Source organism: Mustela putorius, unplaced genomic scaffold (genome assembly GCF_011764305.1).
Source record: "Mustela putorius furo isolate JIRA1106 unplaced genomic scaffold, ASM1176430v1.1 tig00003909_pilon_pilon_pilon, whole genome shotgun sequence".
NCBI classification, from domain to species: domain Eukaryota; kingdom Metazoa; phylum Chordata; class Mammalia; order Carnivora; family Mustelidae; genus Mustela; species Mustela putorius.
Genome location: NW_025422057.1, coordinates 28,083,903 through 28,111,675, shown reverse-complemented (window position 1 = coordinate 28,111,675; position 27,773 = coordinate 28,083,903). Strand labels below are relative to the sequence as shown.

General features: G+C 38.7%; 2 protein-coding genes and 1 long non-coding RNA gene across 5 annotated transcripts in view; 1 reads left to right on the top strand and 2 right to left on the bottom strand.

The window, feature by feature from the left end:
• The window catches only part of ERLIN1 (ER lipid raft associated 1), a 39,890-nt gene extending 21,354 nt beyond the window's left edge, over positions 1-18,536 (bottom strand). The window contains exons 1-7 of the mRNA XM_004749503.3: positions 18,377-18,536; positions 17,964-18,087; positions 15,977-16,058; positions 11,542-11,588; positions 9,380-9,441; positions 4,138-4,263; positions 1,083-1,156 (exon numbers count right to left, since the gene is read on the bottom strand). Of these exons, the coding sequence (XP_004749560.1) occupies positions 1,083-1,156; positions 4,138-4,263; positions 9,380-9,441; positions 11,542-11,588; positions 15,977-16,058; positions 17,964-18,076 (504 nt within the window). The 5' untranslated portion in view covers positions 18,077-18,087; positions 18,377-18,536. The remainder of the gene's footprint in view (positions 1-1,082; positions 1,157-4,137; positions 4,264-9,379; positions 9,442-11,541; positions 11,589-15,976; positions 16,059-17,963; positions 18,088-18,376) is intronic.
• A 76-nt stretch (positions 18,537-18,612) lies between these two features.
• On the top strand, positions 18,613-22,323 carry LOC106005518. The gene is made up of 2 exons (XR_001178921.2): positions 18,613-18,745; positions 21,903-22,323. It is a non-coding gene; the product is annotated as an uncharacterized LOC106005518 (long non-coding RNA).
• Positions 20,874-27,773, bottom strand: part of CHUK (component of inhibitor of nuclear factor kappa B kinase complex) — a 43,217-nt gene continuing 36,317 nt past the window's right edge. The window contains exons 17-21 of one of the 3 annotated variants that reach the window (XM_004749499.3): positions 26,203-26,299; positions 25,774-25,921; positions 24,903-25,036; positions 22,789-22,888; positions 20,874-22,042 (exon numbers count right to left, since the gene is read on the bottom strand). In XM_004749499.3, the coding sequence (XP_004749556.1) occupies positions 22,013-22,042; positions 22,789-22,888; positions 24,903-25,036; positions 25,774-25,921; positions 26,203-26,299 (509 nt within the window). In that variant the 3' untranslated portion in view covers positions 20,874-22,012. The remainder of the gene's footprint in view (positions 22,043-22,788; positions 22,889-24,902; positions 25,037-25,773; positions 25,922-26,202; positions 26,300-27,773) is intronic. The other 2 variants (XM_004749500.3, XM_004749501.3) reach the window with 2 other exon arrangements.

The following is a 27,773-nucleotide window of genomic DNA, read 5'->3' as shown; positions in this document are numbered from 1 at the left end:
ACAGTGAATGCACATTCTCAACAGTGCAACACTTGAGACTCATGACACCAAAGTTTTTCTCTTTAGCTGCAGTAACCATTACCACAACTGATCTCCTAGAAACTCTAAGAAAGGGTACTACAGAAGCCATATTACCACTTCTCAGGTAATCCAGACCTATAGCCATAGATACCTTTTAAATGTTACTATGACCACTGTAAGATCTGCATTTCACATTGACACCCAATATAAACATCTACACCACACTTAGAGAAAACAAGTTTTACAGAACAATACTTAAATTTATTACATGTCATGTGTTCTGATTTCTTTTCTTACTCAATTTTATTTTATTTAAAATGCTGTCATGATCTACTAAAACTGATTTTAGAATTACTCATGGATTTCAACCCAACCTGTAAAAACACTGACCCAAAAAAGCCAGCCCACAACCCCTCGCCATTCTATCTCCCAATGCCGCTGCCACCACCACCACCATCACCACCACCAAACTTATCTGCCACCTTCCTTTTATTCAGGCCATTCTACCCATCTGAAACACCTGCCTTACTCCTTCCCCACCATATAAATCCTGCTAATTCTTCCAGACCCACCTAAAATCCCAACTCCATTATAGTTGTTTCCAGGCAGACTCTCTTGAAATGTTCTTGAATTCTAAAGACTTACAGCAATAATCATGCCACCAGTTCATCTGTCAATTAATCATATGTGACATCTGTTTTGCTAGAATTATTGTTCAAATCTTATACTTGAAATCCTTGTTCATAATCTTACTGAGTCTAAAACCTTACTCCTACAATGATTAATAACCATAACTGTATCTTAATAATGCCTCACAATTAGCAGTGAGTGGATTTCATTTCCTTGCAAAAGCCGCAGCTTATCAACAGAAAATGCCAGCCAGGACAAGCTACAGAGTATTTTATTTTGGCATAGACCTAAAGTCAAATTGAGAAAGCTATTCTACAAAATCCCATAGCATTTCAATTAAATAACTGCTGAGTAAATAATGTCCAATGAAAGAACAATTCAATTCAAAGTTCTCAAAATTCCTACAGAATTTCCCTAGGAAAAGGGCTTACCTGTATGGTGAGGCCTGGGGCCATGATGTTTAAATCTTTCTGGAGAGCTTGCTTCAGGTTTTCATCTATTTGATCTGTTTTTGAGGCCAAGAACAACATCTCTTATGATACTCAAAAAAATTTTTTTTCATTATATTAATACTGAAAGAAACCCAATCATTATTAGACTTAAAGTTTCTATGGTACTGCTCTATAGAGCTTAAACCACTTCACGTATATATGTGTACATATATGTGTATATATAATACATATATATGTGTATATATATAAAAAGCTAATTATATATTATAAATATAGAAGTTATTATATGTACACTAAAAATGCATATTTAGTTTTCCCTCTGTATGGGAGAAAGTGTGAAGAACTGTCAAACAAAGACTATATAAGGAAAAAAGATGAAAAGTAGGTTGTTCATCCAATAAATGAAGATTCTAGGTCTCTAATATTTTTAATTCAGTGTGATTACTGAATATGTGTCCTGATTCTCATAAAAACCAAATCCCCATTTTCAGTCTTTTTTTTAATGTTTATTCATTTTCTAAGATTTTATGTATTTGAGATAGAGCTAGAGAGAGCACAAGTAGGATGGAGAAGCAGACTCCCCACTCAGCATAGAGACCGATGCAGGGCTTGATCCCAGGGCCCAGAGATCATGATCTAAGCTGAAGGCAGATGCCTAACCGACTGAGCCACCTAGACGCCCCTAAAATTTATTTATTTGAAGGTGAGTGAGTGAGTGCACACACACGCGTGCACACGAGCAAATCAGTGGGGAGAGGGAGAAAGAATCCGCAAGTAGATCCCCCCCAGTTTTGGAGCCCTATCCAGAGCTTGATCCCAGGACCCAGAGATCATGAACTGAATCGAAATTAAGAGTTGGCCGCTTAACCAACTGAGACACCTGTGTGCCCCTCAGTCAGTCTTTAGCCCAAATCTCCAAATAACTAAATTTCATCTCCATGATCTCTGCTAGTATTTTGGATTTAAGAGGTGGGTGGAGGGTACGACTGGGTGGCTAAGTCAGTTGAGCATCTGACTCTTGATTTCTGCTCAGGTCATGATCTCGGGAGTTGTGAGATCGGTCCTATGGCAGGTACTGGGCTGAGCATGGAGCCTACTTGGGATTCTTTTCCTTTCTCTCTCTCTGCCCCTCCCACCTCTCGCTCATGTACACACACACTTACTCTCTCTTTAAAAAAAATTAAAATTAAAAAAAAAGGAAGGGGGCAGGCTCACAGAAAGGTTTTTGAAGTACACAAGAATGGACGATAAAGCTATCACTTCACTTGGCCTTGTAACTCATGAATTTTCTATCCACCTCAATGTATTTTCACCATTATTAAAATGACTCGTGATGTGAGAAATGAGGACAGTTTTCTCATACACCTAGTAGTTGTCAGTCATCAATGAGGACTCAATTGGTAGATCTCCAAAAGGATCAGCTAACCCTATGCCTGCCTGTAAGAACTCACTAAGAGTTCCTGGGGGGAGAAGTAAGCAACCAAGAGCAACAACTCTATCACAGGTCATAGCTTTCACTACCACAAATGAAAAGTAATTTGTGCAGAAAAGAGTTAACATAGCAGGCCTGAAGCTCTGATCCTCAGAAAGGCCTGTTTGCAAGTTGGCCGTTAGCTGACACCCAGAATATGGATCTGGAAAGAATTCCCACTACTCCCAGAACTTGTAATGACTCACTCTGCCTAACCTGTTATACAATGTGGTTTATGCAACATGTGCCTTTCTTCTGGGATTATGGAATTTTGGTAATTGCTAAAGGCAGAGGATGCCTATATGTTAGCCCCCAATAAAAATTCTGGGCAGCAGGGCTTGTGGGTGGCTCAGTGGGTTAAGTGTCCGACTCTTGATCTTGGCTCAGTTCATGATCTCAAGGTTATAAGTTCAAGCCCCGTATCAAGCTGTGCACGGGGTGTGCTCAAGATTCTCGCTCTACTGCTCCCTCTGCCCCTCCCGCCTAAAAAAAATTCTGGGCAATCTCTAATGAGGTTCCCTAGCAGACAACATTTCACATGTGTTGTCTGTCACACTTTAATACTGAAGTAAGTGTATCCTGTATGCCTCCAATGGGAGAAGATTCTTGGAAACTTGTGTCTGGCTTCTTCCAGGTTTTACTTTGTATCCTTTTGTATCCTAGCTATAAGTAGAACATTTATTGAGTCCTGTCAGTCTTCATAGTCAGTCATCAAACATGGAGATGGGTCTTGGGAAACTGACTTCCTGTCAGTCATCAAACATGGAGATGGGTCTTGGGAAACTCCCAAGAAAAGACTTCTAAATTTCCCCAAATATTCTATTAAAATAGCAACGAGGCTAATTTTCATTAAGTTATCATGGTAAAAACAGAATATAGCCTGCAAATAATCTTTTTCCAATCTCTATTAAGTTACATATAATAGATTTCAGAAAATTATCATTTTTAAAAAAATTTTTTTTTATTGATGTGACACAGAGAGAGAGAGATCACAAGTAGGCAGAGAGGCAGGCAGAGAGAGGGGAGGGAAGCAGGCTCCCTGCTGAGCAGAGAGCCCCATATGGGGCTCGATCTCAGGACCCTGAGATCATGACCTGAGCCGAAGGCAGAGGCTTAACCCACTGAGCCACCCAGGCGCCTGAAAATTATCATTCTTAAAATATCTTTTAAGTATTCACTTAATCATAAAAAATTTTAAACTAGGGATGCCTGGGTGGCTCAGTGGGTTAAAGCCTCTGCCTTCGGCTCAGATCATGGTCCCAGGGTCCTGGGATCGAGCCCCACATCGGGCTTTCTGCTCAGCAGGGAGCCTGCTTCCTTCTCTCCCTCTGCCTGCCTCTCTGCCTCCTTGTGATTTCTGTCTGTCAAACAAATAAATAAATCTTTAAAAAAAAAAAGAAAGAAATTTTAAACTTAGAAATATTTTAAAGACAAATGTTTTATTATAAATTTGGAAGAAATGCTTGTAGGATAATGTTTACTAATATTATAGAGTCCATAGAGTCGACTAAGATTTCCAATTGGTTATTCACATATTTAATTTATAATGAATAAGATACTCACCAAACAATTCAATGTAAACTTCTTGAAGAGTGTGGGCACTACAAAACTGGTTCAGTTCGTGGTGGATTTTATTGAAGATTAAGGTCTTGTCATAATCTGCAGTGTAGTTCCTCACAATATCAAACACTGAAAGGAAAGGTAAAATCCATTTTTATTCATGTATCCTCTAATTCAGCCAAGGTAAAAGTTACAATATACATGAGGAAAAGTGAGAAAAAAAATAGTGGAAAAATGAAACCACTCACAAACCTTGATGCGTTCCTTGTGCTCAATTTTCCAAATATTACTGCATTTGCAATTCTAATGGGCAAATTCTGAGTTCCATACTAAGGAGAGTATACATTATCTTGGAGATGATAAGGAACCGTCAAATGTTCAAGCAAGAGTATGACAAAATCACATTTGTACTGTGGCAGCAGTGTGAAGATGAACTGTGAGGTAGGGAAAGTGTAAGGCAATTACCGCAAAGCAAAAGTTTAGCAAGGATGTAAAGAGGCCTGAATTAATTGAAGAACACTGGAAATAAAAGAAGGAAGCAGCTGCTAAAGAGCATTTTTGAAAAGGTAGTTTTTAAAGACTATAAAAAAGGATGCCTGGGTGGCTCAGTCATAAGGTCTTGTCATAATCTGCAGTGTAGTTCCTCACAATATCCTTCAACATTAATTGAAGAACACTGGAAATAAAAGAAGGAAGCAGCTGCTAAAGAGCATTTTTGAAAAAGTAGTTTTTAAAGACTATAAAAAAGGATGCCTGGGTGGCTCAGTCAGTTAAGCATCTGTCTTCCACTCAGGTCATGATCCCAGGGTCCTGGGATGGAGTCCTTCCTCGGGGGCTCCTTGCTCAGCAGGAAGTCTGCTTCTCTCTCTGCCTGCCACTCCCCCTGCTTGTGTGCTCTTTCTCTGACAAATAAATAAAATTTGAAAATACATAAAGGCTGTAAAGACACCAATCTAGAAGGAAAAGAAGTGAACCTTTACTGGCCCAGGCTTTTTATCAGGAAATTTACATACATTAATCACTTAATTTTCACAAAAATATTTTCTAATTTTGCAAACTAGGAAACAGAAACCAAAAATTTCAGAAATGTTCCTAAGGGCCCATACTAGACCACACCGGAATCTGTGCTCTACCTACTAAAACATGTTGTTTTCTTCCTTCAGACCCAAGGACTTGTTCTACTGGCTTTCCCATGGAAGATTTCAGATGAAACTGGATTCTAGATCACAAATGATGGTCAGGCCATCAATAAATACTTGCTGACTAACTCACCTGGCCTGGTCATTTCCAAGTGAATTGGTGATCCAACAGTTTCCTTGTCTGTGGCTACAGAACCAGCAATATCTTCCTTTTGTCTATTTTCCCAATCATAATCCATTCCACTGATTTATAACCAGGGAAAGTAGATGAGAAAAAGACAAAATAATCATAGGAAAATATAATCCAAATCCACATGGAAGTAATACAACTTGCTCTCTACTCTGAAATCCTTTTGCTTTTTGTGCCTGTATCAGTGCCATGAAATTCAGCATGAACTTACATTCCCATATACAAATATATATATGTGTGTGTGTATATATATATATACACACACACACATACATGTATATATTTTAACAATAAATACATACACTTTTTTTTTAGGTTGGCATCATGTCTTCAGACATAAAATTTAAAACCCCTTAGGGAAAAGGGTCTAATTTCACCTTTTTAAATTGGTTTTGCCAAACACAGCATCTCATACATATTAAGCATGCCAATTTTAATAGTAAGGATAGAATGGCGGCTCTTTTCAAATGAAAGTAGGATCTCAAACAGATCCACATACACCCATGTTCATAGTAGCATTATTCGTAATAGCTAAAATGTGGAAGCAACCAAAGCTTCCATCAATGGATAAATGACCAAACAAAATGTGGTATATTTATACAATGGAATATTACTCAGTCATAGAAAAAAAGGAAATTCTAACACATGCTACAACATGGATGAATCTTGAGGACATTATGCTAAGTGAAAAAGTCAGTCACAAAAAGATAAAATACCATAGTATTTTGTAATACAAATACCATAGTATTTACAAATGTATGGTATTTGGTATTTACAAATACCATAGTATTTGTAAGTATTTTCCACTTACACAAGGTAAAGAGGAGACAAAATCACAGAGACAGAAAATAGAATGGCAGTTGCTAGGGGCTGGGGAGAGAGGGAACTGCAGAGTTAATGTTTAATGGGGATAGTTTCATTCTTGCTAGATAAAAAAAGATACGGAGATGGATGGTAGTAATGGTTGTACAACAATGTCAATTTTTTTTTAAAGATTTTAAGTAAACTCTACACCCAATACAGGGCTCAAATTTACAAACTCTAGATCAAGAGTCACATGTTCTACCAACTGAGTCAGTAAGGCACCCTGTGAATGTACCTAATACCGCTGAACTGTATACTTAAAAATACTTACGGTGGCAAGTTTTAAGTTATGTGTATTTTACCACAATTTTAAAAAGGGGGAAAATTAAACATTTTAAAAAAGCAACTCTTTCTTCAGAACTTCTAGATAAATTTTTAAAAATTATTTTTTATTAACATATAATGTATTATTAGCCCCACGGGTACAAGTCTGTGAATCGTGAGGTTCTAGATAACTTTTTTATTTGAATGGAAACCATGCCATCTCTCTGGATTTTGATCTTTTAGCAAAGAAATGTTTTCCCCACACAGATTTTTCAGATCACTTTCCAAGTTATAGCAAATCTCAACCAGAAAAGAATTTTCTATGATCATAAATCCGTCTCGCCAAGGAACTGATGAGTTATAGGTTTTTAGCATGAAAGGAACTGCTCTCTCATGAAATGCTACTTCCTACAAACTCTGGAAATCATCAATGATTGTCTCGCTCTTAGAAAAACTATGATGAGAGAAGAGTAACAAATACAGTTGCAGAAAGTCAACTCTGTTCAGGACTTGTGACCTATTTCTGTCACTATTCCCCAGAAGTATAAAAGATTCCAGTGATCATTTTTTATATATATCAGAAATGAATAAAGTCATAAAACTTTAAAAGTACTTTTTTATTCCTTAAGGAATTTATTCAGTTATAAATACTCTAACCATAAAAACAACAGAATAAGGGCTCCTGGGTAGCTCAGTCAGTTAAGCATCCAACTTTTTTTTTTAACTTAAATTTTAGTTAGTGAACATACAATGCAATATTGGTTTCTGGAGTACAATTCAGTGGTTCATCATTTACATAAACACCCAGTGCTCATCAAAAATGCCCTCCTTAATACCCATTCCCCTCAGTCTGTTCTTTATTTTTAGGAGCCTCTTATGGCTTGTTTTCCTCTCTCCTTTCTTTCTTTTCCCCCTTCCCATATGCTCATCTGTTTTCTTTCTTAAATTCCACATCTCAGTGAGATCATATGGTATTTCTCTTCCTCTGACTTACTGTACTTAGCATAATATGCTCTAGCTCCATCCATGTTACTGCATTTTTTGATGGCTGAGTAATATTCCTGTGTGTGTGTGTGTGTGTGACACACACACACATATACACCATCTCTTTATCCATTCATCAGTTGATGGATACTTTGGCTCTCTCCATAGTTTGGCTACTTTTTAAAAAGATTTTATTTATTTATATGCCACAGAGAAAGAGTATATAAGCAGGGGGAGAAGCAGACTCCCTGATGAGCAAGGAGCCTGATGTGGGATTCCATCCCAGGACTCTGGGATCATGACCTGAGCAGAAGGCAGATGCTTAACCAACTGAGCTACCCAGGTGTCCCCACAGTTTGGCTATTGTTGATAGTGCTGCTATAAACATCAGGATACATGTACCTCTCTGAATCTGTATTCTTCTATCTTTTGAGTAAACTTTCGAGTATTGCAATTGCTGGATCATAAGGTAGTTCTATTTTTAACTTTTTTTTAAATTTTTAAATTTAATTTTATTTATTTGACAGAGAGAGAGAGATCACAAGTAGGCAGAGAGGCAGGGAGAGAGGGGGAAGCAGGTTACCCCTGAGCAGAGAACCTGATGCGGGGCTTAATTCCAGGACCCTGGGATCATGAGCCAAAGGCAGAGGCTTAACCCACTGAGCCACCCAGGTGCCCCCATTTTTAACTTTTCAAAGAAACTCCACACTGTTCTTCAGAGTGGCTGTACTGTTTGCATTCCCACCAACAGTGTGAGAGGGCTCCCTTTCTCGACATCCCTGCCAATACCTGTTGTTTCTTGTGTTAATTTTAGCTATTCTGACAGGTGTGAGGTGATATCTCATCATGCTTTTGATTTGTATTTCCCCAATGATGAATGATGTTAAGTATCTTTTTATCTGTCTTTAGCCATCTGGATGTCTTCTTGGAAAAATAGCTATTCATATCTTCTGCCCATTTATTAAAGTGGATTATTTGTTTTTTTGGTTTTTTTTAAAGATTTTATTTATTTATTTGACAGAGAGAGGTCACAAGCAGGCAGAGAGGCAGGCAGAGAGAGAGGAGGAAGCAGGCTCCCTGCTGAGCAGAGAGCCCGATGTGGGACTCGATCCCAGGACCCTGAGATCATGACCTGAGCCGAAGGCAGCGGCTTAACCCACTGAGCCACCCAGGCGCTCCTGGATTATTTGTTTTTTTGGTTGTTGAGTTTGATAAGTTCTTTTTTGTTTTTTGGGGTTTTTTTTTTTTTTTTAAAAGATTTTATTTATTTATTTGACAGATATCACAAGTAGGCAGAGACAGGGAGAGAGAGAGGGGAAGCAGGCTCCCCGCTGAGCACAGAGACCAATGAGGGGCTCGATTCCAGGACCCTGAGACCATCACCTGAGCTGAAGGCAGAGGCTTTAACCCACCTGGCCACCTAGGTGCCCTGGGTTTGATAAGTTTTTACAAATTTTAGAGACTAACCCTTTATCGGATATTTTATTTGCAAACATCTTCTCCCATTCCATAGGTTGCCTTTTAGTTCTGTTGATTTATTTCCTTCACCGTCCATAAGCTTTTTTTTTTCTCTTTTCATTTCATTTTTACTTCTGGTTCCCTAAAACACTCTAATTATAAATATAAAAACCAAAGAATAGGGGCACCTGGGTAGCTCAGTCAGTTAAGCATCCAGTTCTTTATCTCAGCTCAGGTCTTTATCTCAGAGTCATGAGTTCAAGCCCCATGTGGAGCTCCAGACTGGACATGGAGCCTACTTAAAAACAAAAAACAAAACCAAAACAGAAATATATGGGTAACATACCTGCACAAGGGGCCAACATATTAACCACTTCTATTCGGTCAATATAGATCATGACCCCACCACTAAAAACAAAGAAATGGAAAAAGTGTGAGCGAAATAAAATTACAATCCCAGATTCCCACATCATCAAACATATCCCACATGACATAAATTTAGAGGAAAATCTAAGGACATAACTCACTTATCACTCAGATGTCCCTACACACAGGGCTCACCTCTGTAAGTGCTGTAATCAAAACAGCTCACATGAAGACTAAACCTATAACCTAGGGCTACTTAGCACTTTGCCTTTATTAACTAAAGCAGTGCCCTTCTCAAACTTTTCTGTCAAAGAACGAAGTAAAACGGTTCCCCAAGAGGTATGAAAAACAGCCATGGTCTGACATTTTTCTTGGTTTCCTGACTTATCTGAGTAATTCATGAAGAGTTTTAATCTACTTTTTAATCTTTATTTACTCTAATATGAAAAAAAGAATTTCCTCCTAAACCCTCAAGTAAAACTGACACTTTGGAAAGACAGGTCTTGTTAATTAATACTTTCTATACTTCCTGGCCTATCAGCACAGACCTAAGGCACATGTGAATCTCAATTTAAGATACATGAAGTTAGAGATTTTGAAACTAAACAACTAAGTCTTCCTAACAAGTTATGGTGACATTTTTCCTGATATAAAAGGCTAATAACCTGCTCACAGAAAAAAATCTGAGAAAATAAGGGAAGCATGAAGATCAAATTTACCCCAAATCCCGTAAGTTGCCAATTCTGAGTCCTCTCTAAAGGGATTCCATAGAAGAGAGTTACAGAAATACCTAGGGAGAACTTAGTATCAAATATGTAAACTTAAAACAGAGGGAGATTCTCCCTTTTTAAAACCATTCTGTCCTTTCAGAGATGTCCAAGCCTCTTTTACAGAACTGTAAATACTGATATCTTAGTGATTTAAAATAGAACATTTAAAAAAATACCTTGAATTTTACATTCTCCCTTTGCCACAATTCAACATACTGATTATATTCTGGAAATAACTTGAACTTTGCTTGCCATTCTGCCCCTAAAACTCTTCATAGCAGAGACTTTCAAAGTGCAGCAGGAGCATCACCTAGAAACTTCTGCTAGAGATGCAAATTCTTTTTGCCTTCTTTCTTTTTTTTTTTTTTAGGATTTTACTTATTTATTTGAGAAAAAGAGAGAGAGAGAGAGCAATGAGGGAGAGTGAAAGGGAGAAGCAGACTCCCCACTGAGCAGGGAGACCTACGTGTGACACAATCCAGGACCCTGATATCATGACCTAAGCCAAAGGAAGACGTTTAATTGACTGAGCCATCCAGATGCCCTAGGAATGCAAATTCTTGAGCTTAATTCCAGACCTACTGAACCAGAAACTCGAATTAGATGGCACTTAGGAGATGTCTGGGTGGCTCAGTAGATTAAGTGTCTGACTTTTGGTTTCGTCTCAGGTCATGATCTCAGGGGTGTGGGACAGAACCTTGCATTGGTGTCTGCGCTCAGCATGGAGTCTGCTTGAGATTCTCTCTCCCTTTCTCTCTACTCCTCCCCTTGCTCACTCACTATCTCTGAAATAAGTAAATAAATAAAATCTTTTTTTAAAAAAAAATCTTTGTTAGGTGGCATTTAGTACTATAGATGACAAGAAGGTGAGATGGTTTCATTCAAACTGTTTGTTATTGAGTACCTATTCTTAGTCAAGTGCTGGGTTAGGCACTTTACGAATACTAATCTTAATCCTCACAGTAACTCTTCAAGACAGGTCTCATTACCTGATTTTTACAAACAAGGAAACTAAGCTTAACAAAGTCAATAAACACATGTATGGGGACAAAGAATATATGGGAACTTTGTCCTTTTGCTTAGCACGAACCTGTAAGTACTCTAAAAACTAAAGTCTTAAAAAAACAAAGTCAACAAAGCACATGTGGCACATAAAGTTAGGTCTGCCAGCTCTGAAACTACTTTTCTTAAGACCCATGTAGCTTCCAAAATGGAAAGCTCAGAGACAGAGCTTTACTCAAAGAATGCTCAGAAAGGAAATCTCCCTTGGTTACTATCATGTCTATCTGAAAGATGTTTAAGTAACCAGAGTTTATGAACAGAAACTCTACCCTGAACTAAAGGCAGGTTGGTAAGCAAGGAGAAAGCTTACCTTGTTCCACAAGGCACGTTTTTAACTTCATCAGTTTGTAGTGTTGTCTGGGAAAAAAAATACTTAATGAATACTCAGGACACATATCATCAAAGAACTACCAGTCCCAGAGGAAAACCTCCAGAGAACTGCTAAGAGGTAAGTACAGAAGAGCTCCATTACAATTTCAGTCCCCAAAGATTAGCTATCAGAGTAGTTTCTTTTTGTATCCTAGTAGACGTGAAAAACAAGACAAAATATTTTATAACTGATGTTCCAATCAAAATGCACCTGCACAACCTAGAGTAGAGAGGTTGACTGGGGGTGGGAGCTGAGGCAAAGGAAAAAAAGTACACTTGGAAATTTTCAATGTTCAATCTGAAAGTTTCAATGTTCAGTCTTTCAGAGTTCCTTATTTTCACAGAGCTGGCCTGAGACTGGAAATTACATGGCTTACCCACAAGGATACTACCATTAGGACTTATGCTCTGAGCTATTTTGGGGTCTGGCTTTTAGTTCCTTTCTGGTTTACCTTTTCGTCTCTCATTCTGATTGTATCAGGATGGATTCCACTGCATATTCTGGACACACTGAAACTTTATTAGAATACAGCAAAATCTTACTTTATGGAATATAAACAAAAAAGGAAACATGGTCCTTGTTTCTAAAAAGCTCACAATCCAACATAGGAAATAAAAACCCACATAAAACAATCTATAATGAGTATAAAATAACAAGAGTATGAGCTAAATTGTTAGGTTAAGTGATAAAGAGTAAAATAATAGTTTGGAAAGCTCTCTGCAGTGAAGTGTTTATAAGCCAGGTCTACAGGGGGAGAAATGAGAAAGATGAGGCAGAGACACATCTTAGGTTCAATGATCCTTCACGCCAGGAGCTCCTTCAGGCCTACACATATAGACTGTACATTATGAAGAATGCATAGGAAGACTTTGTGACTGTCACTTGTTTTTTTTTTCTTTTTTCAAGTATTTTATTTGAAAGAGACAGACAGAGAGAGAACACGAGCGGAGGCAGGGAGAGGGGGACAAGCAGAATTCTCCAGGGAGGCTGGTATGGGGCTCAATCCCAGGACCCTGAGATAATGACCTGAGCCAAAGACAGATGCTTAACCAACTGAGCCACAACTGCTTTTTGCTTTTTTTGCACTTTGGCAACAAGTGTTGGCAAATGAGACTTTCTCCTGGTCCCTGCCCATTGGGGACCAACTGGTTTTCCTTCCGGTCTAAACCATCCATCTTTCCCATGCCTGAGGAAGAGAGGCAGGTCAGGCAGAGGACAGAACTGGAGACAGTTCATCTAGGAAATGGCTTCATGAGGCCACACATGTAGAACATCTGGACTGTTATTCTGCAGCTTTTATTTTTGGTGTGTTTATTACACAACTGTTTGAAATGTTTAATAAAGCTTTATAAACTTAAAAAAAAAAGGATCTATCCTAGTAAATATACAAAGTTGATGTCAAACTGCATGTACAGATGACAGGAAGTGAGCTGGCTTGCCTGGAGAAAAACAGACAATACAGAGGAGGGCAAATTCTGATAAAAGAATGTGGTATTAGACAGGGGGGCCAGGATGTTTGCTGGGGGGCTTGGGCTCTCCCTAGTCCATCTTACACTGTGTCACAAAATGGACCCTTCAAAAAAATTTTTTCCCTTAATTCCTGCACATCCATGTGATATGGTTCTCATTATCCATCTTATCTGGAGGCAAGAAAAAAAGTTGGGACGCTAAAGTATTAATTTACTTAGATTAATTTAGTAAAAGGCCATGGAAATTGAAGGCTGTCAGTTCAGGGAAAGTAAAAGGAAGGATGCAGTTAAGTAGTTACCATAACATTCCATGAGGGAAAAGAAAAGAAGATAACTCTAGGGTTGAGAGATTAGGGGGATGGTAAACATTAATGACAGGTTCTAGACAGAGGAAGGGGAGTTGATGAAGAGATGAGTTCAATTTATTTCCTTCAAAATATTAATCAAATTCAATTTCCATATACCGTATCAGTATATTTAATATACATTCCTATTCAACCTAGAGGATGTCACTTAGCCAAGAACTAGCAAGAACTAGCGAAGAGTTCAAATGTTAAATCCTCTACTTAATATCCTATCTTCAAGTAATTTTAGAGTTCTTTTCTATCATCCCCAAAATTATCTTCCCAATATAAATATTTATTTTATTTTATTTTATTTTTTTAAAGATTTTATTTATTTATTTGAGAGAGAGACAGTGAGAGAGAGCATGAGCAAGGAGAAGTCAGAGGGAGAAGCAGCCTCCCCATGGAGCTGAGAGCCCGATGCGGGACTCGATCCCGGGACTCCGGGATCATGACCTGAGCCGAAGGCAGTCGTCCAACCAACTGAGCCACCCAAGGGTCCCTAAATATTTATTTTAAAAGTAAGCCTTTGGTTATATAGGCTTTAAAGGGTAAAAGTTTTCATATTTCTCTAAGCATAGGTTTTTTTTAAAAATATCATATGCAGGATCTCACAATTTCCAAGATGCTACTTATATATTCCTTTCAACTGCCAAGTTTAAGCCATTTGTTTGCACAGATTGTGTAATCATGTGTTCCAAAAATTCCTAAAAATAAATTTATGTCTCATTCTTATAAGAACAATTTCTTAAGAGTTTTATTAATGTATTTCTTTCCTAGAATGTCATTGTTCTGTATAAAGAAAGAACATTCCTATTTAGCCACATTAGCTCTAGCCTTTAATATTTTGTAGATATAAAGTATATTAGTTTACACTAAAATCTTTTTACTAGTTTCATGTCTTATAAGTATGACAATTTGTTACTATTTTTAATATATATATACATATTTATACACACACACACACAGGATATGTCTATCACATGCTGTTAAGTTCTAAATCTGTTTTAATGTTTACTGTCTATATCTCTTTTATATACCTCTCCATTAGTATGACTCAATAAGCTCCAAGAAGGCAGAAACATATCTTCCTGGCTTTGAACAAGATTTTTAAAAAGCTCTTCATCTCTAAGGGTTTGACCATGCCATTCATAACATCATTACCAACTGTTTGGACTATTGGTGAGGTCATGTAATTAAAACCTCTTCTTTCATGGAGGAATAACTTAGGTTTACAATGATTAAACGTTCTGCAAAGTCATGTAATCAGTCAGTGGCAGAGCCAGAGCCAGAACCTAAGTCTCCAGGTTTTTGGCCTCACATTCACTACACCTCATTGCTTCCTAAGAAATCAACTCAATTTAACAACTTTCACCACAAGCAGAAAGCTCAGAAATATAAATGTGTTACAACCCCTGCCTTCAAGAAGTTGGGAGACTTTGCGGAAAGAAAATACACAAAGAAACCTAGAGAATATAAACAACATTATTAAAGAAAACATGACAAGAGCCAAAATTTAACATACAGACTTTAGGAGCTATAGATTAGAAGAGGGATTTGCAATGAGACTTTAAAAGGCTGGCAAGATTGCGGTAGGAGAGCAGTAATGAAGGGAGAGATAGTGAGACAAGACGTGACAACATGAACCAAGGCAAGAGTGAAAAAATAAACGTGGGAAAACAATACGGAAATCAGTCTGACTAGGGAAATGTCTAACTACATTTCACTTTGACAGACACAATTCTTGCCCAAAGCCAACTAAAAGAGAACTGGAAGGAAATCTGGAGGATTTAAGTATTCATAAGGAAACTCTCACTAGCACGGAGCCTAGATTTAAATTACAAGAGATTAAATACACTGGATTTTCCCAAGTCCTGGAAAAATCAGCAGCAGATAGTACACAAACTTCTGAATCCAAAGATTTATGACCACACTGAGCTTGCAAAAGCAGTCAGGATCTAATCCTGTTTTGTCATCTTGTTGTATCAAAAGGTATTTACTAAGTGTCTCTCAAGGCCAAGGTACTGTTTTCAATGAACAGACGCTTATTTCGATTACTCTGGGATGCTGTCAAAATAGAATATTCACTAAGGTTCCACATAAAGTTGTACTTAATGTCCCAGACAAAAATGTGAGGCAGAAAAGCTGTGTATAAAAATTTAGATCTTCCATATTAACAGTAGTCCAGGAACCGGCTTCTGTGGAAACCAAACATCATTTTAAATGAAGTAATCAACGGTTTGTATTTCTAGTTGTGTTTCAAAGTCCTGCTTTTATTTTGACAGCAGGAACAAAACCCCCACTGTATAACACTACATAGATGGGGAAAGCCCTTAGTCCTTCCAAGTTGCCTGGCTTCTAATATACTTCAAGAGAGTGAGGTAGTTCAAAATTGTAACTTGTACTGTGACAGTTGTACTCTGAACTTTGTAACTCCTGTATTTAAGCAAATACCACTGTTTGCGTAAGCAATAAAGAAACCCAACCCTACCCACAAATGTGGTTAACTGTTCCTGTCACACCTGTCTATCCAGTGTGGGGGCTTCCCTAGGAATCACTCACCTGCACAGATCTGAACGTAGTAATGAAAGGCAACATGATATGATAGCCTGGTCCACTGGGGCTAGTTAGTAAAGCTCCTCCCCTGCAAAAAGATGTTTCAATTTGACAAGATTATAAAGACAGAAATCATCTTTTTAAATCTAAAGTGCTATAATAAACATTCACTCTTACTCATGCTACTGACGTACTAAGGTCTTACTAATATGAGTTATTATGAACAACTACCAGTCCCTAAAGTATTTTCAAAGGTGGAAAAAAGATTAAACTGCCAATGTTACACCTTGTTTCATAAGCTCCAACAACGATACCTCTGGGTCTCCAGCACTGCCCTCACGTACAAAGGATTCTCCTTGGTCTTTAAGCTTCTGAGAACTAATTGTGAAAAAGAAAATTCTAATTCTGGCTCTCAGCTGCTGTAATTTAATTGTACACAACACAAACCAAATAAAAACTGAATACATTTAACTACCAGGTTCAATAAAGAAGATAACACAAAGTTTCAAAGAATGAGAAAATTTCTGACGTTCAAGACTCTTACTCTACCTGCCTATATTAAAATAGTGGAGGACTAAAGTCTCTATTAAAAATAACAAAAACTTAGCATGGAAAGATGAAGGGTTAGGGGATAAGACTAGGGGATAAATCTGGAGGATTTAAGTATTCATAATGAAACTCTCACTAGCACGGAGCCTAGATTTAAATTACAAGAGATTAAATACACTGGATTTTCCCAAGTCCTGGAAAAATCAGCAGCAGATAGTACACAAACTTCTGAAACAGTAGTATATATACTAAACAGCTGTATATAACTGTGGACTTGTTCACCAGATTCTGGAATGTGAGAAATATGAAAGTACATCTTAAAAATTCCACAAAGGAGGAATTTCGGGGGCAAGTATAAAAAAGAAGTCCTATTTTACACAGTGAATAATAAATTTATAGGACTTACTTTCTTATCTTGAAAAACATAAATAAGTCTCAAAGAATTCATAACAAATAACTAAGAAAAGATGAACTGAGGTCCATCCCTAATTCTTTTGAGAGCTTTACCTTGAAATGTTCTGTCCTCGGTTTTACTGTCAGAAAGACAACGCTGAACTAGGTGGAAATACAGACTAATCTGTCATTTGTTATGCTAGATCTCCATCTGCTAAGACCTATCACTAAAATTGTATTTGAAACTAGCACTTCACAGGGAAGACCCTTTCTAAGATTCAGGATGGATGTGAAAGTAGAAATATCAGTTTTGGAGGATAACAAAAACAAGTAGGAAGCTGAAGCTCTTTCAAATACATTATAAACGGAATTTCTCCAAAATGTCCTCTGTCTACATCAAAAGGAACTGTTTGGAACTATGCTGAAGGAAAAACTATTCCATCTCACCTAGAGAGCAACAAATCCCATATTATTCCTTCCCTCAACTTGAAAAGAAAGGGTAAGGTGGGAGAAGGGTGGCCCATCAATGCTGTATTTGTCTCTCAAGGTCCAGGAATATAACAATTGCAATGGTCATCGTGGCCTCCTAAGCCAAAACCGGTCACTACTTCCACTATTAGAGGGGGAAAAAAAAAGTCTAAGGAACAACCACAAACAGGACCAGAGTTTCTAAATGACATCTCTAACTACAAACTAAAAGCCTGTACAGCGGTATGGAATGGAACAATGATTTATCCTCTTCAGTTACAGTGGAGTGACTACTGCCCTTTCTTCCTTCTTCGTTTTTCCCACAAGTAATTGAGTTTGCAGTCTACTAGGAAGACTTCTCTGGAGGACGTCTTAACGTCTGCACAAAATGCACAGAGCACCAGAATCAATACCTACAGAGTGCTCGGCCCCCACATTCCTCCAGGGCTAGAACGAAAACGACTTCCTAAGACTGGAAGAGTTCCCCGATGCAGCAAGAGAGTACAACTTCGTAGACTCAGTCTAAGGGGAGTCTCCTTTCAATACCTACTTTAGACCTGAGCTGACTGCACACGCCGCTCACCTGTAGTACACAGCCAGGTGTCCTTCCTCAATCTTGTGGATGGAGGCGTAGAGAAGGACAACCACCAGACTCACCACTGCGGCCACCAGAACTCGGGCTTGAGTCATATTCATCCTTGTTCCTCCTAAATGAGGGCGGAAAGGATCCCCAAGCCCCTGAGTGACAGGCCCACCCCCTCCAGTTTCCACCCTCCCTCGGGAGAGCTGCCGTCCTTCCGCAGGCCGAGCCGGAGAGTCCTGTGGCCCTTGTCTCGCACTCTCCCCTCCTCAAACAGCCTACTTCCCCCTTAGCGAACCCCTCAGCCACAAGCGGGCCGTGGGCCGCCCCGACCAGGTGAGCGTCCTGACATCCCCCTCTCTTAACGGGCGCTCCCCCACCTTCCCACCCACCCAAACCCGGCGGAGGGAACTAACTGGGAAGGGGCCAGCCGCAGACTCCACAGGGAGGCCGACCCTAAGGCCGCGCCTCAAGGATCAGTGACGCATCGCCCCCGCCCGCACGTGCAGCCACCTCCCGGGCCGCTCCAACCGCCGCCAGCAGCCGGCCCCGCCCACTCGCCCGGCACTGCGGCTGCGCAGCCACGCACGCCGACGCAAGGCTCACCGCGCCACTAGAAGACGGGGAGCGCGCGGGACAAAATTCTTCCGGCCGCCCGCCTTCGGAGGTACGCGCGCTTATGTCTGCGCAGTGCTGTTTTCCTGCTCTGGGAGAGAAGGGAGATCGACCGCCTGGAGTAGGCCGGCATGTAGAGAAAAGGAGATGGCGCCTGGGACGAGGGACTGGTCAGTTTGTTCCTGTACAGAAACCCACTTCTGCACTCTCAGCGTGGTAGCTGTTTGTTTATACCGTGCTTCAAGCACGGATCCTGTGCGAATTCAGGAGCAATAGATCTATTGCAAGAAAAGTATTGTGGAAGTTCAGAAGAGAAAAATGCTCAATTTGACCACGTCGCTCAGTTGTCGGGTATTTTTCTGAGCACCGATTAACGTGCCATAATGTTGATCCAGTGAGGGCTTCATAAAGGTCATCCCAAATAGGAACAGAAAGTGTGTGTGTGGGGGGGGGGGTGTTGGGACGGAGGGCCTCCAGGTAGGCTCAAAAAACATTGCAACTTCCTTGAAGCCCATGTATTGGAAAGGAACCGAATAGGCTACGCCAGGCCCAGACTCTAAAAGGCTTGCATGCATGTTTTCTGTAGAGAGAGGGAGCTGGATGACTAGAGAACAGACTTTTTAACCTGAGTCTTCAGTTAAGTTACAGATTTTGTGCATACATTACCAAGACATAAATGGACAAAGTTAAAGACCAGAGATGGGAATGAGATAGATAAATACAAGGGAAATAAAGGCAGTGTATTTAGAGTAGGTTGGGCAGTAATCCAAGACATAAATGGACAAAGTTAAAGAGCAGAGATGGGAATGAGATAGATAAATACAAGGGAAATAAAGGCAGTGTATTTAGAGTAGGTTGGGCAGTAATCCTGTAAACCTTGAAAGGCTGGTGGAACCACAGCTGGACAAGGGAGGGCATGGCAGGACTCTGTAACCTTGAGCAGGGAAGTATGGGAAAACAGTACCTTCGCGCTGGTGAGTCTGCAAAATAGCTTAGAGTGGAAACAGGTTGGAAGCAGAGAAGCCAAGTAGTTAGGAAATGCAGGCCCAAGGTTTCTAAGGTAGTATCTGTGGAAATGGGAAGTCCTAAATAGGATTTCAGCAAGCCCTCCCAGACCACTCTGCCCTCTCCCTTCAATAAGTGCACTTACCTGTATTGTTCATAGGACTTTTATTACCTACAATTATCTGAGACCTTGTCTGTTCCAGATAAATGATATTAGCAAAACTTAGCTATCTTACTTCCAGAAAGTTAAGACGAACAAAAAACAACTTATTCCAGCTCAATTTCTGGATGGATTTTCTTCATTTTTCAAATGCTGCTGGAATTACAGAATGAAATGTATATTCACAATTGCCATTCAACTCTGAAGAGGTGTGGCCCAATAAAAAGCAAGAGTACAGAAACAAGTCTTAGGTGATCTCTCACTATAACCTGTTCTGACTCAATAGTACCTGCCCATATCACCCCAGCCACACCCTACAGCAGATCTTTCATCAGTTATTACAGTGATATTTAGAAAATATGCAGTCATCTAAACAGTAAATTCTTTAAACAATTATTTCAATGTTTGGATGGTTTATAATGTTCAGACTCCCAGATAAGCATTCATGTACTGCCTTTGTTAACTGTTTCTAATCTTGCCATCTAGCTCACTGTCTTCCAAGCAACAGGTACCCAATATGTGTTTTGTTGATTAAAACCTTCTAGAACTAGAGAAGCAAGAGACAGACTGCCTAAGCAGGAGGCCTGCTTCTCCCACTCCCCTGCTAGTGTTCCCTCTCTCGCTGTCTCTGTCAAATAAATAAAATCTTTAAAAATGAAATAGTTGACAGTCAGAGTTTCCATATTTAGAGAAACAACAGTACCAGATAACTAGAAAGTTAGGAGGAGACAGCCCCAAGATTTCAAACTGGATTTCCATGATGGAAAATGACACTACTAGCAAAATGGGGGTGGGGTGACTAAGACCTCAGTTTGTAGAGCAAGATATGAGCATGGTTTTTAGACATGGAAAGTGGAGTGCTCGCTTCGGCAGCACATATACTAGACATGGAAAGTGGTGATAGGACATCTCAAGAGAAAAGGCTATATTAAAATAAGCTGCCCAATGCTGTTTTTACTGTTAAGTCCTATTTAATTCCTAAGGAATTAAGTTATACTGTTAAGTCCTATTTAAATCCCAAGGCCCATTAAGTTATACTGTGCTCCAGTTCGGTTTCACAAAACCGTTTCCTAAACCATATTCAAACATTCTATCATAATATGATTATAATGAATAGAGATTCATTCCAAAAGTAATTTTAAAAATCATTTAATACACAAAGTGGAAAAAAGTATCTAGAATATAAAAGCATTTCACATTTTTTAAAAAAACACGTAATACCTTCTAAATTATTTAACAGATGGCAGATCCACAGTCCTTTATCTGAAACCCTTAGGGCAAGATGTTTCAGAATTATGAAATTTTCAGATTTTACAAAGGTAATTCAGTGCATATACCGTACTACATAAACACCCAGCACGGTCTGTAGCAGCCCCACACCCCCCCCCCAGTAATCAAATATGTTAATATTTCCATAGCAAAATGAATATTCACACTAAATGGGAGAAGTAGATTGTCAATTCAGGTTAGATTTGGAAGCAAATGAGTTTGTTACCAAGCTTTTGAAAGACCTTGCTTTCAGAGCTTTTTAGATTTTTGGAACTACAGATAAGGGAGTGCAGATCTTTATAAATTTGTACAAGACTTGAAAAATTCATTAAACGACCCATTTTTACAAGTGAAAAAATAACAGTCTTTAAACACATTATAAATTAATAGGCATCTTCTTGATATTATTAAATGTACATCTTAAATACATATACACATAGCACATTTAATGAGATTTGTGAGAATCAACTGGTATTAAAGTCCTTCTCTAGGAAAGGGATACTGTCAAATGTGCAGTTGGGTTAAGCCAACTCCTTACGTTGCCAGGAAGAGCATTTCTGAATGCAACACAAGGAGGTACAGTATAATCTTGAGAGGAGACTCTTTCACAGAAACGGGCAAACAACTTTTACTTAGAACACATACATTAGTTAAAGTTTTGTTTTCCACATAGATATTACTTTTGGTCTTATGGCCAAAAGTTAAATGATAAAAGTTGTTTTTAGTCAGTTAGCTGTTATATCACGTTTAAAGACAAATGGATTGCCATGATGTGCTTAAGTAGCTACCATTTAAACAAGGTCACTGACATAAAATTCTATCTGTTCAGACCTTGGAACTTCCTAAAGTCAAAGTATTGTGCTTGTAAAACCATGCATATTTTCTGTTCACAGCCATTTCTTCAATGCTGGTGTCTGAAGAATGATTTCATGGGAGAAAAGCAAATTTCCAACACGTGCACCAACAACTTCCATATGTTTGGGGGCAGTGAATAAGTAGCAAGTCATTCTGTTAACCAACTCCAATCAAGATTCTAAAATCAGGCATGAAAAAGTTACAGTTAGATGTTGACTATAAGCAGTAGGTTTAGGGGTGTTACTTTTTGCAAGTTTTCTATGTGTTTGGACATTTTATAATCAAAAGTTGAAAAATCGAAAGTATAAGTTACAATTAGAAAGTTTAGTTTTACCTTCTTTCCTGGTGATTAATAAAATATTTCAAAGAGTTTTCATAAATATTTGAAGTAAATAATTTGTGAAAGGAAATTCAAACAGTTGACCTTGAGACTAACTGTAGTAAAGTTAATTCAGTAAACATTTTATTGTGGTTTCTCCAAGTTTTAACAAATCAGTAATTGACAGTAACCAAATCTTAATACTTCTATTAATTACAACTGTATTAACATTCATTTTGCATACAGTAGTTACTAGATTTGAATTACAGTACAAATCCTGTCCCATCTTATTGGAAAAAATTGATTACTGAACCAAAAAAGTACAAACCATTCAATTTCAGTGGTCACACTGCAAAAAAAGTTCACCCTTCATTTAATTTGACCAAATACGCTACTGTTGAAGACTATCGATGACATAATCCCAGTATATCCGTGAGTAAGAAACGATAGGAATTTGAGGTCGAGGATATAACTCAAATGTTCTTTGTCTTTCTTGAGTTCTTCTCTTCCCCATATGCATCCCAAATGCCAGATGAGACTAGCATGGAAAGTTAAAAACCTTTGTACCCAACAAACCTAAAACACCCATACCATATACAACTTACCATTATTCTACTGCCCTGTTCCTCATTTGCTTCATGAATAATAGTGCTTAAATGGCCAAGACAGTTCAAATTTTCTTCTATCATTTGTGCTATAGTCTCCCTGTATGATGAAAAAACAAAACCTTTTCAAATGCAGCAAAGGGACAAATGAATTTACTCTTATCATCTGGTCTTCAGGGTCAGAATGATCACTGCCCTTCCCACAGCGCTGCAAGCCAGCACCCCCGTGCAGCTCATTCCTAGGGTCTTCAAGTTTCCTCTTCCCTCCCACCCAGAGGCAGAGTCCTACTTGTTACGCCAAACTATTGCCTCTACCCAGCTCAAATGATAAGAAGTCCACTGGAAGTACAAACTCACTTTCCTCTGAAATGTAAGTGGCATGTACATACATTTCCCCCTCTGAAAATGCTTGCTGGGAGGTGGGGGAAATAACTGTAGCACAGAGACATGAAAGATCTCTTTGTTTCTGGACTATTTCTCTTTCCTTCTAAGTTGTAACAACATCAGTATGTTTACTTCAGAGACAGAAATGCAGGGGTGAAGATAAAAAAGTACAATCTGGTCTGCAAAGATGAGGGAAGGTAAAAACTCTGGTTGGAAACTATAGATGATAGCCATGAAAAAGAAAACAAGCAAGCTGATTCCTAAGGACAGCAGAAGAAAATAGCATCACAGGGGAGCTGCCCAGAACCAACAAGTATCCCTGGAAGTTTATATTTGAAGGAAATCCTGATTCTGGTTTCCACCTTCCCCACTTCCCTCTGCCTTATGGCCTCTATCCTTTACCTTTTTCCAATCCTCTGTTTCTACCTCACTAGGCCATGGATGGTAGCCACTATAAGCTCAGAACTAAATTCTAATTTAGCTCACATTCAAAAGATGGAAAAATTGAGGTCAACAGATTCTAATCCTTGGTGGTTAAGTACATTATCATCGAAATCAATTTTTTACTTCATAATGTATTCCTACTGGAAAACATATTTAAAATTTCTATATGACATGCTTTTGCTAACAACCACAACCTCAAATTAGAAATTACCTGTATAGAGATGACATTTGCAACCATTAGCATCCCCTAACAAACCTAAATGCCTTTAATAAAAGCAAAAAGGTCAGTAATGTATTGAATTGTATTTGTTTCAACTCCAATTAGTGGAATATTTCCTAAAGCCAATTGAATTACAGCCTGTGCTGTATCTGTGGCTGTATTACATTGGGCCAAATCTCAAATGATCCCAAGATATACCTTACAACTTGCTTTCTTTAAAAATAAATAAATAAATAAATAAATAAATAAATAAAAACCCTGATATCAGCTTTCCTTCCTGCCATGTGTGTTTCTCTCATAAAAGTAGAGTATAGAATGTGCAGCCACATGACCTCCTGAGCAATGATGTACATGGCTGATGCTGCACATGCAAAATTATGGGCAGAGCTTCTAGGTAATGCTGGTGCTGCTGGAGAGGTCTCCATGAGTTGTGAAAAAAGTGACAATACACAAACTAGCACAGAGCCACTGGCTCTGGATACAGCGCATCTTATGCTGAGAAAAATAACAGAAATGGATAGTCATTCAGCTTTTAGCAGGAGAGTAGGAATTAATAAAGGAAAATATAAAGCTTCAAACTTGAGTTCTTTGCAAAACTGAATTAAGGCATTGAAAAAAGTCTGCTTTTAGAGATACTAAGTTATAAAATGAGTAGAATAAACTCAATAATTCATTAGAGGGGTGATGGTAAAGGACACTAAAATGATAAATGCAAAAGAGCATAATTTCTGAGATAAATGGTTATAGAAGAAATAGTTGAGAAAGAACTCAGAACTAGGATTAGGTGATTTAGCTAAATAAAAAACATTTGTTGATATTTACTTCCCAAGCACTTCACATACAACATCTAATTGAATTTTCACAGCCGTTCCCATTTAACAGGTGAGGAAATGTGAACATTAAAAGAATCAAGTTAATTTGCACAAGGTTATTATGAAGGGACAGTCAGGATTCAACCCTGGTCTATAAGGCACCAAAGACTATGTCTTAACCACTACGCTCTACTCTACCTCATTCCTACCACTACTCTTGAAAACAACTATCTATTGTTGCAAAGTGAACCCACCCATCTTGAGGAGTTACCACACATGACAGAGGATGTTCACGTTCTGTTGAAGCTGGGGGAAGCCATGCTGATGCCTGAGGGGTTACTGCACCTTCTAGACTAGATACTACAAGGGACCGGGCAGAACTCTGTGTCTAAAGGGGAAAAAAGTAAATAAAAAGATTACAGGCAAGCATCACCATTGATTCATACAATTCCTACAATATTCCTAAGATTTACACTTCTACTACTTCTCATATACACAACCAGAGTATTTCTATACAAAACTATCCCCATCTTTATGTAAGGATTTCTGTACAACTGTCCTCTCCTGGACCCCTTTCATGACTAAAACAAAATGTATCTGCCCTTCACATTCCACTGAACAAGGAGTTAGTTTCATTAACTCGTCAAGCACCTCTACCCCCAAATTGGGATGGGATACCACAGTGGTCTAGGGCTGGAAGGAGTGGATAAACACGAGACTAGAGAGGAGAGAAATAATGAAGGATGATCAGGAAGTCCTGCATCTGAATTGCTAGTGAAACACCAAGCAAAGAACATGAGCATCAAACTAACACAGAATGCACACATCTTTAAAAGGACCTAGGTCATGCGAATCCCTTTTCCAGGGAATACCAGCAAATCAATGTCACATTAAATAATTCATTACAAGTTGGGGCGAATGGGTGGCTCAGTCAGTTAAGCATCTGCCTTCAGCTCAGGTCGTGATCCCGGTCCTAGGATTAAATGCTTTGTGGGGCTCCCTGCTCAGTGGGGAGCCTGCTTCTCCCTCTCCCTCTGCCACTCCCCCTGCTCATGCTCTCTTTCTCTGTCAAATAAATAAAATCTCCTAATTGAAAAAAATAGTAATTCATTAAAAGTCACTTACACAAGCAATTTTAAGGAGATGCCATATTTCTTTCTGTCTCTTTCCCTGCATAAACATGACAGTATTGTCAGCTTCTTTGATGTTACTAAGGGCCATTTCCACCTTAGGCAGTAGATCAATAATCTTCTGTTTACAGCCCAATAACTTGCTGGAGAGATGAAATCAGCGTCAGTTAATTATACACCCCCCAAGACTGTACACCATACTCCCACACCCAGCTGGAAAAATGAACCACAATCAGCACCAGATTTAGTGACTGATGTCCGCAGTGATGTACACAAATGAGACACAACTGGGGTCAAACCACCCAAAGAACTGCCAGGTATCTTCCTAGGTCTAGTATATTTACCAAAAAGGAATATTACTCTTTGAAAGGAAAATGATAAAAGTACCCTGGCTTTTCCATAGGAAATAAAAGAACTTTTCTACCTCAGGTGACCAAACAGCTCCTTGAGAACCCGGTCTTGACTCTGAACAGTATGCACAATGATCTTCACCATTTCCGTGCTGTCACTGTAGTATTGATCTACAAAAGATCTCAGTGAGTGGGTATAACTTGTCTTCTGAATAAATACATTAGCCTCTAAATAAAAAAATTCCTAAAAACCTGGAAGTAGTTTTAATTAAGCATCTCCATTTAAATTTAAAACTGGATTAAAAATTTAAGATTATATATGAACAATTATATATCTAAAAACAAATCATGTTTGTCTGTGTATAATGCATATTTAAATTTATCACTGTTATCTTCACAGAACTTAGTTGCCTGTTTTGAGAAGAATATGTTTACCCATCTTTAACCCATATTAACCCAAATCCCAGATACATATGCAGCTTTCTGGCTGAAAGATCAATTTCCCTTGGATGACTTACATCATTTATTTAAAAACAGCAGAACAGGAGTGACTGGGTGGCTCAGTCAATAAAGCATCTGCCTTCAGCTCATGCCATGATTCCAAGTCCTGGGATCAAGCCCCACACTGGGCTTCCTACTCAGCTAGGAACCTGCTTCTCCCTCTCTCTCTCTGGCACTCCTTCTACTTGTGCATGATCTCTTTCTCTCTCTCTCTGTTTCTCTGTCAAATAAATAAAATCTTTAAAAAAAAATAGGACAATTCATCAAACTTTCACTGGTTCAAAAGAAGGAGGGCCTTCCCCCATCTAGGTTGCTTGGGATTTTATGTTTATCCATCTTTTTGCAGCCCATGAAAACTTTGAAAAAAAAAAAAAAACCTGACAATGTAAGGCAAATCTGATGCACTAATAAAAGGACCTGCAGATGCTGAAAGTTCAGTCTGAGGACAGTATGATAATGTAAACTGGAAGATGACAAATGTCCTCAAAGAGAATGGCTGTGTGGAAACAGTGAGTGAGTTCTACAGTTTATAGGAGACGAAACTCAATTAAAAAACAAAACAAAACAAAACAACAACCAACCAAAAAAACCAGGGTGCCTGGGTGGCTCAGTCGGTGATTTCGCTTAGGTCATGATCTCAGGGTCATGACACTGAGCCCTATGTCAGGCTCCACACTCTCTCTCTCCCTTTCCCTTTGTCCAGGCTGTGCTATCTCCCTCTCTCTCAAACAAACAAAAACAAAAAAGCATTGTTATATTTCAGAAAGTGGTATTCAAGTTTTTAAAACTGGAAGACTGCTCATAGATCATGTTGGTTATTTCCTTGGACAATAATTAATCTCAATGCAAAAATATTATTTGCTATTACATACTTAACACTTCTCACTGAACCCTCATAGGAGTCCTGTGAGATGGCTACTATTATTACCCACATTTTACTATGAAAGGGGAATCCCAAAAGGTTTTTAGAAAGTTCAGGATCCTTTGTTATCACTGCAAAGACCTCTCCCTCATAGCCCAAATTTATTTCCTACACATGTCCCACTTTGTCTCTCCCTTACTAACACTGAATTACAGAGGTTCCAAACAGGCTCCTCTCCCAACAGCACTCCTTCCTAAATCCCACAGACCAGAAAAGCTTCCC